We start from the raw sequence: 9,673 nt of genomic DNA on the forward strand, positions 1-9,673 counted from the left end.
AATAATAAAAAATTGAAAAAAACCAATTTTGTGGGATATGTGGTCTTTTTTTCTATTTTCTTTCGGTAAACAAACAAATCACATAAGCTATCCAAACACAACATGATCAATACAAATGACATATAATAATAAACATGTTAACGCTAGGTTAAAAAAACTCTTCTCGTTGCAATAACACAAAATGATCAAATGAAGCATATCATTTAGCGATATTTATTAGCAGCACATATAAAAATTTTGACTAAATAGCTTAAAAACAGTATTTGAAATCACTTACATACAAACATTTCTCTCAATTACGTATTTATGCACACCATACAATTATAGATTAAAAGTAGGAAAAAAAGTATAAAATTTTCGAAAGAAAGATACACACACATGAATGACAAACCAAAAGCTTTCTTCAGAATCATTCAGCCAAGTAAGCCTTTCGAATCTTGTCCAATTCAACGACAACATCTGTCATCGTCATTCGATCCTTCGGCAACTCCATCGAACATGCTACTCCAATTTCAAGAACAGAGTTCACACAATTCTTGATCTTAATTTGCATTTTCTGATCAGCTTGTTCATGCAGATCGAAGATTTGATCCACAGTGTTCATCTCTTGGCTATGCAAAGCATGTTTCACTAAATGGTGGAGGCTCGAATGACCGTTAAGCGCGGCATCGTCTGTTGGTCTTATGTTCGTGAACATCTCAAGCACAAGAATCCCAAAGCTATATACGTCCCCTTGCATTGTCATGGAGTTGGTCATCCCATACTCTGAAAATATAATAAAGTGGTTCTCCTTTATGTGTAGAAGAGAAAATAAGCACATTGCCTAAGATTAGAATTAGAGAAAAAAAAAAATCATTCCTGACTATTTCCCTATTTTGCAATATTCTAAAGTATTGAAGTAGAAATTTTTTCTTTGTTGTGGAATTTGAAAAAGGAAGGCATCCATATATACCTGGAGGAATATAACCGATGGTACCTTTGATTGCCACCGAGCTGCTGCTTCCTTCGTATGCTGGATATAGGTTCGAAACCACTTTTGCCAATCCAAAGTCGCCCACATGAGCAGTCATATTTTCATCCAACAGAATGTTGCTTGGCTTCAAATCACCATGAATGACGATGGAATTTGTGCCATGGTGTAAGTATTCTACCGCAGATGCAACATCCAAGACAATATTCAATTTTTGAGCTGTGCTAAGTTTTCTGTTGTTTTCACTTTCAGTTTCTACCACATGATCATTACGCAACCATTTGTCCAAGCTTCCATTAGCCATAAATTCATAAACTAATGCCTTGAAACTGTTCCCCTGGAAGTCTATGCTTTCGCATGCACTCAATATTTTCAAAAGGTTTCTATGTCTTATTGCTTTTATTGCATTGCATTCTGACATGAAGCTTTTAGAAGCTCCTCTGATGTCAAGATTGAGAACCTTCACCGCAATTGACAGTTGTTTGTCATCGAGAATTCCTCTGTAGACAGAACCAAATCGGCCTAACCCAAGCAACTTGGTTTCCGAGAATCCATCAGTAGCTTTCAGCAGATCTGCATAAGATAGCTTTAAAAACATGTCTTCAAATGATGACGTCAAAGATTGAATCTTTCTTAATATTCGTCTTTTAAAAACGAATATATATATGCATGTAAGTGTAAGGCAAATGGCTCCTGCACCCAACACAGGGATCAATATTTTCAATAGATTTGAGAAATGTTTCTTCTTGGATTTTTTGGTAGATGGGCAGGGAGGAAGGTTTAAGAAAGCCCAACCTCCACACAAATACTCATTTCCTTCCACTGAAATAGCACTCTCATTTTGAAATACTCCTTGTGTAGGCACTTCTCCTTGCAGCCTATTGAAGGACAGATTCAAATTCTTCAGATACAACGCATTTCCTAGAAAACTCGGGATGGGCCCTGATAAATAGTTTTGCGAAAGATCCATATCTTCCAAGCTATTCAAAGCATCAAGTGCATCAGGTATTTTTCCTTCAAGAGAATTGTTTTCCAAGTGAAGTCGTCCCAGCTCAAAGCAACTGCTCAAAGTGTTTGGTATAGTTCCTGATAATCTGTTGTGTGACAAGTCCAATTCTACAAGATTACACAATGAACCTACTTGTGGAATTGAACCAGTAAAAGAATTGTGGGACAATTCATAAGAAATCAAAACGGATGACAGGCTAAAAACTTCACGCGAAATTGGCCCTATGAGATCATTAAACGAAAGAAATAAGTATAGCAAGTTGGTGCAGTTACTTAGACTTTGAGGAATTGTTCCTTCCAATTTGTTATGACTCAAGTCAACAATGTTCAACCACGTCATGTTCGAAAGAGAAACTGGTATCTCATTCGACAACTCGTTTCCTTCCAGGAAAATTCGTCGTACCTTACTTAGTTTTCCGATGCCTGAAGGAATAGGACCTTCAAGAAAATTGTCTTGAAAAGCAATGTCGGTCAGACCAATGAGGTTTTGAATACCCGAAGGAATGCTTCCATGTATTTGATTTTCTGCTAAATACAGGGATCTAAGCTGACTTGAGAGATTGGCGATGGAGTCTGGCAACGAACCACTCAAGAGATTTTGCTCGGCAGATAACACGTTAAGATTAGTACAATTTGTCAAAGATGAAATAAAGCTGATGTCTCCCTCCATATCATTAGCAAAAATGACGAGTTGTCGCAGAGATGGAAGCTTGTTGAAGTATTTCAGATTCTGCCCGGTAAATTTGTTTGAAAATAAATATATATTTTCAAGAAAGGAAGCATTCGAGAGTGAAAGCGGAATGGGTCCATCAAAATCATTCGCTCCCAAATAAAGAAACCTCAATCTTGGAAGAGTGAAGCCTACATCCCAAGGAATGTTTCCATGGAGTCTATTGTGGCCCATTATGAAATTAGATATACTGGAAATATTGTACAAACCAGATGGAATTCTACCAGTCAAATTGTTGAACCCTAAATGTAGAAACCTTAATCTCCGGAGATGGACGAGTGAGTCAGGAATTTCTCCTTGCAACCCACAGCCTCCCAGAGACAGTGTAGAAAGATTCGTGAGATTGCCGATAAATGGTGGAATAGTGCCTGAGAGATTGTTTAATGCCAAGCCTAAAACTTCAAGTTTGAACATAGAACCAAGCTCCGGGATTATGATTCCTGTGAGATGGTTATCGACCAAATTGAGGTAATAGAGATTTGAGCACTGTGAAATGTTTCTTGGTATCTCTCCACTGAATGAATTGTTGCTAAATATGACAATTTCGAGCCGCCTCAAAAGACCAAATTCTTCCGGGATTTTACTGTAGAAGCTGTTGTTTTGTAACACAAACTCTCGAAGGAATGAAAGATTGCCTAAATGGGATGGAAGGGATCCCACAAGGCCACGAGACTCCAAGTTAACAGATACGACTCGACCTCGATGCCTTTTGCTGCACAGAATCCCTTCCCAATCACAATGATGTACAGTTTCATTCCATGATCTTAGAGCCCCCAATGGATCATCATCTATGGCGTTCTTGAAAGCCAGCAGAGCCGAAAAATCAGTTTCATTGCTCAAGCAAGTCGCAGGAGTAGCAGCAAAATACAAGAACAAAAGGCTCAAGGCTAGCAACTCCATGGAATGAGTTTTACTGATAGAAAGTATAATCTCTGCCAATTGCTAGTTTTTTGGTATATGAACAATTTAATTAATGATTTCAGTCCTATCAGGTCTTTGTGGGGTTCTCCAAAAACGATTGATATTAAATGAAAACCCAAAAACATTTGCTTCACTCTGCATTTGACTTGTTCCACAAAAATATCCAACTCTTCTTTAAGCCATGTATAGATTTTTGTATAAATTGTGAAGCAGTTTTTGGAAGCAATCCAAAGCACAACCTTTTTTATTATGTAACTAATGACTGGATTTAGAGTTTCTGTAATACTCTTCAGCTTGGGGAAAAAAGAGGCACTGGACAATATTGCTTTTGACAATTGATTGAAAAATCATCTCAACTTAATGGCTAAACTCTTTGATTCTTTCTTGGTTCCATTTTCCCAAGTTATTTCAAATTTTAAGTTGTAGCATAGGTGTGTCAAAATCAGATACGACCCACCAACCTGACACGATTCTACCTGAAAAAATCAGGTTTGGATTTGGGGTTTTCAGGTTCGGGTCAAGGTAAGGGTCAAATATAATATAAATATTATTTTTTGATGTACAAGTCAAACTCGTTTAACTTCATGAACATGTGGAGTTGGTTTTGGGTTTAGCTTTAACAGATCGCGACGAGTATGAGTCTTAAATCATAGGAGAAATTTTTCATCGAATTATCAATCATAAAGGGGGAAAAATTAAAAAATAACAACATAAGAATAGATTTCCTCAATGACCAAAACGCAATTTATTTAAACGAAGCACGCATAATGATGAGAATAATTAAATTTTTGGTCTTGTAATAGTATTTTTTTTTAATTTTTGGCCCTGCTAATTATGAATTTTTAATTTTAGTTTTGTAATTTGCATATTTATTTCATTTGTAGTCCTATTAAAATTGAATTAAATTTTTATTCATGAAACTTGAATGTGTTTTTCATTTGAGTCCATTGTGTATGATTGAAATTGTTTATTTGTTAAACTTGCATGTGTTGTTATTTTTTTAGAATAATATGCAGTCTTTCAAAAATCAATGTTAGCATTTTCCGCCATCGCATAAGAAATTTTCGACTGATAGATTGGACTCCAGTCAAGAAAGGACAAAAAATAAAAATAAATATAAATATAACTCAAAATATAAATTTATTTTTAACACGATCAAAAGTATAATTTTTCTCGTAACTTATACTATATGTTTATAATTTAATTAAAGTTTTTTCTAAAATATAAATTCAATATAGAATAAAAAATTTTAAATATAAAGCAAATGCAAGTAATATACAAGTGAAACAAAAAAAAATTATCTGATAAAATATGTATTAGTTTCATAATTATATTATCATATTGATTATTTGAGTGTTACTATAAAAATATCCTAAAGAATGTTCCGCTCGAATAGAAGATCCGTCCAGAGTGAAAATTAATATTTTTGACAAAAACGTAATATTTTTTCATGAGTCGAAGCGAATAAGATATTTGTCATAACATTAACCCATGAGTCGAATTCACATGAGTTTTTTTTAAAATTAATTATTGCATATTTATAGCTTAAAATAACACCATAACTTGTTAATTTATTATTACATATACATATATTTTATCAAAAGAGAACAGTATAAATTTGTAAGATGAAACTTTTATGAATTTAATATAGAAGAACCCTACTTGATTTACAGAGTTTTTACGAATTTGTGGTTATTATTTTTTTAAAAAAAAACCTATGCTAAATTTATTTTCTATACATATTTATATTTTAAAATAATAATAATAATAAAACATCGAATTTAACAGAAAACTTGTGCTCCACAAAACAGGATGAAGTCTATTGTAATAATCGAGTTTTATAATAAGAGTACACACAAAGCACACACCATAAAAGATTACATCGATGAGCAGGAAATGCAACAGTGACCCAAAAACAAAATGAATCCTGTAACCCCCGGGGGATCACATTGGCAGTGTGCATTTCTTCTGGGAATGTCCCAGCATATGGCAGCGACCGCATTGAACAAGTCTTTTCGGCCGTTTAAAGCTCTCTATCCGAAGCACCTTCCTTTTCGGCCTTCCTGGAGGCCTACGAGTTTTAGGCGGGCGAATCGTGATGTCAACTTTGGCAACTCCGCCCTCGGTGCCTTCACGAGGTTCGTTCCAAAGGCTTTTGTCAGGGATCGGATATATCATCTGCGAGTAGGTATCGCGGTAACTATGTACAGTGAAGCAGTGTTCGGCAAATAGATGGGCGTTTTGACCACAGGATATGAGTGCTGCTGCTGCGTGTGCACATGGCAGGCCGTAGAGTTGCCAGCGACGACAAGAGCATACTCGACTGCGTATGTCTACAATGTTTGTTCGTTCGGTTGACACGATTTCAAATTCGACTTCATTGGCCCGGAGTACTTTATAGCAGCGAGCATCTGCAATTGCTTCTGAAATCCGCTTTTCGGCAGAAGGGGCGAGGATTGAGGTCCATCTAATGGCCGTGTTACGACGATCATTGAACCATGAAGTTAACTGATGACGAATATGCTCCATCATATGTACAATAGGGAGCTCGTGACATTCCAAAGCCCAATCATACAATAACTCTGTTACTGCGATCGTGAAATGACCGTACCGTACTCCTTCAAAGTACGCAACGGCCCACAGTTGAGGGTCGAAATGATGAAACCATGGAAGGACATCCTGTGAAATCTGCACCATCTCAGAAATTTTATTTTCAAATTCAACAGTTGTGAGCGCATAAACAGCATTCCAGAATATGTTCACCAGATTCGAATTCTTAAATGTATCACGGAAGTTTTCGCTGATGAATCGCAAACAAAAACCATGAAATGCATTAGGGAAATGTGTTTCAACAGCTTGCACCATGCCAGTCGTTCTCTCAGAGAGTATCGTGAGCCTGGGCATATTGTCGGTATTTACTCCAAGAAGTTTACGCAGCTCTGACATAAACCATATCCAGTTCTCATCAGTCTCCTCATCGACGATGGCTATTGCCAATGGAAACAATGCACCATCAGCATCGACAGCAGCAGCACAAAACAACAATCCAAGGTACTTTCCTTTGAGATGAACCCTGTCCAGTTCCAAAAGTGGCCGACAAGCATTTATGAATCCATAGATTGAAGCTCGGTAAGAAACAAATAACCTCTGAAAGGAATTATCTTGCCCAGTGGCTACAACAGAGGCAATGCTACCAGGGTTGGTCTTCCTAATCTGCTCACAGTATGCAGGAATAAGTTTATAACCTTCTTCATAAGTCCCATGTAGTGCAGCCATGCTACGCTCTTTCCCCCGCCACGCCTGCATATAAGAAACAGCGACTCCATGTTGATCCCGGATATCTTGTAGGATCTCTTTCGGTTTGTACTGCGGATTATCCTTCACACGTGATTCGACAGATCGTGCAACCCAACCCACAGACGCCTGTTGATGGTGGAGATTCTGGACTCCTTCACATGTGTGTTCACCTTGAAGAGTCCTGATAGTAAACGTCGGAACACCAGGGCATTTTGCTACATGCACGCGCCATGGACAACCCTCTTTCGAGCACTTGGCTATGAATCTACTCCTATCAGATTTAACTATCCTAATCTCGAAATGTAACGCTATAGCAATGTCTTTTAATGTCTTCCTACAAGTATCAACATCTGCAAACTCCTGTCCAATTGATAAACTGTAGTTCGCCAAACAAACATTTGTATTTGCATCCGATACAGGAGCAAAGGCGTTTTCGGCCGCGTTGGCACTTTCCTTCACATTCGCCATAGTTGGTAAAGCCAGAACGTCCATTTCATTTATTAAATATAACTGACAGATAAATCTAGAAACAACCCATCATTCCTCCCTCCTCTTCAGATTTTCAAATGTCCCCATACAATTGCCATAATCAGTCCAAAAATATCCACAGAACCAAAAGACCTCAAAATCGAAACAAAACTGGCAAAATCACACATACGGAATCCAACAAAATCCCAACTTTTTAAACATTTCTTTCACATGTAACACCCAAATTCGGTATTCAATATCAGCCTGAAATTTCAAGAAAAGGATCTAGAAAAAAGCAAACCCAACTTCCATACAGCACAAAAAATAGCTACCAACTACAGAGGCAATTCAATAAAAATAAAGAACGAAGTTCAGAAACAAAAATCCCAGTAGAGTAACACAGCCGCAGGTCTCACTCAGATTTTACCAGGGCCAGCCAATCTGCGTCGGTGATTGCGAGTATCCAAGAAAGTGATAGAGCAAGATTATTTACCAGATTGCGGTGACTCCAGAGACTCAAATTGCAGAAATACATGCATCCATCCACAGATCAACAAGAAAATGCAGGATATTAGTAGGATTTGCTGAAAATAGTAAAATACAGAAGTTTCAAGGGCAATTTGGAGGAGATTTTTCACTTCTTGTTGTGAACATTTATCGAACTCTTGCCCTAATTAATTGAGGCAGATTTATGACAGCAGGAAATAGGTCAAATTGTCTAAGTGAAATGACATATATAGCCTTAATCTTTCCGACCATATCCCGACACCGTAGAATTTATTGCGTACTTTTGAAATAAATAAATAGTACATATATTTAGAAAATTAAGAAAAAAAATAATGTTTTATATATTTTTAATTAATTAATAATAGAAATATAAATCCATTATCTTAAATCCAAATATAATACATCAAAAATTAAAGAAACAAGGGGTACAAATTTCTCAAATATATATCAATACCATATCGAAATGTCGATATGCCACAAAATTTCTGTAGGATCGATATACTAATTATACGTATCAGAGATTTTGGTATATCGAGATTCGATATAACGAAAATTTCGATGCAGTATCGATGCATATTTTCTTATAACATAATTTTCGATATAACATACGACGTACAATTTTTGATACAATACAATATACCGTCTCTAAATAAAACACGTGACATTAATTAACTTTGAATTGTAGAATCATTCACTTGTCAATTTATTAAAAATTATAGATAATATTAAATATATAAAATAAATTTCTTAAATTATATAACAACTCAAAAATTATATGTGAAGGGCTCTGCTAAACATTTATCATCAAGAAACTTATTATACTGATTGATTGAAATGTCACGAAAGACTTTTTACAGAATGCCATTATTCCTTATTAAATTTGGATAAAATGCGACTAATATAATATAATTTAATATAATAATTAAATGGGTAAATATTTATAGTAATAAAAAATATATAGATTCTAGACTAGAATTTCATTAATACTAGTGATAATATGCACGTTGTAATCGTTTTTTATGTATATAATTTCTTAGTTGATGGAATTAAGTTTTGATATTATCTTATTTTCTATTATCAGCTTTCTTTTCAGAATAAAAGAGAATACGGGAAATTGGCATTCAGTCCTCAGCCGTCGTTTTTTTTTTGTGTTCAGTCACTGGGTACTTTTTTAGTACCACATTTCCACATGAAATGTATCACATTTCCACATGACATAGTACCACAATTTTATGGATAGGGAGTGAACCCAAAAAAATATTTTGATTGGGGATTTTTCACCAACTTCCCTAAGAAAATAAGTAAACCATTTAAAAGAGATGAGATCTAACTTTTGCATTTTATCTTCGATTGAGTTTGAGGGTTTGAGCTAACGAAAAAAGTTCACAACATCTTTCGATAATATAATAGAGAGTAACGAGTTCCTAATGAGAAGGTAGTTGGGGTTAAATCGTTACTTGTTCTAATGAGGGCTCTAGGATTTTTTTTTTGTTTTTTCCTTCAAAAAAAATTGCAAATTATTCGGATTATTATCTTTTTTTAACATCAATCAGTATCTTTCATAATGATTGTGCAAATAGAAATTAGCATTGCAACATAAATACCAAAACAAACTTGTTGGAGAGTCGTTTTAATCAATTATGAGCGGCTCTATTTGCTTGTCTCCTAACGTGTTCGAGTTTGAGTGAACTCTGATTCTTGATGATAGCACGACAGGCTGTGATAGTGAGGCTAAAAAAGTTTGCAAATTTTCGGATTATTATCTAAAAATA

At 35.5% G+C, this 9,673-nt stretch overlaps 2 protein-coding genes across 2 annotated transcripts; both read right to left on the reverse strand.

Moving 5' to 3' along the window:
- Positions 1–312: 312 nt before the first annotated feature.
- On the reverse strand, positions 313–3,670 carry LOC140975075 (uncharacterized). Its single transcript, XM_073438574.1, has 2 exons — positions 953–3,670; positions 313–765 (listed from the first exon to the last, which is right to left on the reverse strand). The coding sequence occupies exons 1-2, from the start codon at positions 3,606–3,608 to the stop codon at positions 410–412; spliced, it is 3,012 nt and encodes a 1,003-aa protein (XP_073294675.1). The 5' UTR covers positions 3,609–3,670; the 3' UTR covers positions 313–409.
- A 1,758-nt stretch (positions 3,671–5,428) lies between these two features.
- Positions 5,429–8,089, reverse strand: LOC140975076 (uncharacterized). Its single transcript, XM_073438575.1, has 2 exons — positions 7,888–8,089; positions 5,429–7,658 (listed from the first exon to the last, which is right to left on the reverse strand). The coding sequence occupies exon 2, from the start codon at positions 7,416–7,418 to the stop codon at positions 5,574–5,576; it is 1,845 nt and encodes a 614-aa protein (XP_073294676.1). The 5' UTR covers positions 7,419–7,658; positions 7,888–8,089; the 3' UTR covers positions 5,429–5,573.
- Between the last annotated feature and the right edge of the window lie 1,584 nt (positions 8,090–9,673).

The sequence above is a fragment of the Primulina huaijiensis genome, chromosome 4 (assembly GCF_012295235.1).
Source record: "Primulina huaijiensis isolate GDHJ02 chromosome 4, ASM1229523v2, whole genome shotgun sequence".
Classification (NCBI taxonomy): Eukaryota; Viridiplantae; Streptophyta; class Magnoliopsida; order Lamiales; family Gesneriaceae; genus Primulina; species Primulina huaijiensis.

What these genes read in the sequence shown, in the direction of transcription:
- LOC140975075 (XM_073438574.1), bottom strand. Translation starts at nt 3,608, where the DNA reads ATGGAGTTGCTAGCCTTGAGCCTTTTGTTCTTGTATTTTGCTGCTACT. An exon ending in CATCGGTTATATTCCTCCAG is followed by an intron (nt 766 to 952) that starts GTATATATGGAT and finishes TTATATTTTCAG; the next exon opens with AGTATGGGATGACCAACTCC.
- LOC140975076 (XM_073438575.1), bottom strand. Translation starts at nt 7,418, where the DNA reads ATGGACGTTCTGGCTTTACCAACTATGGCGAATGTGAAGGAAAGTGCC.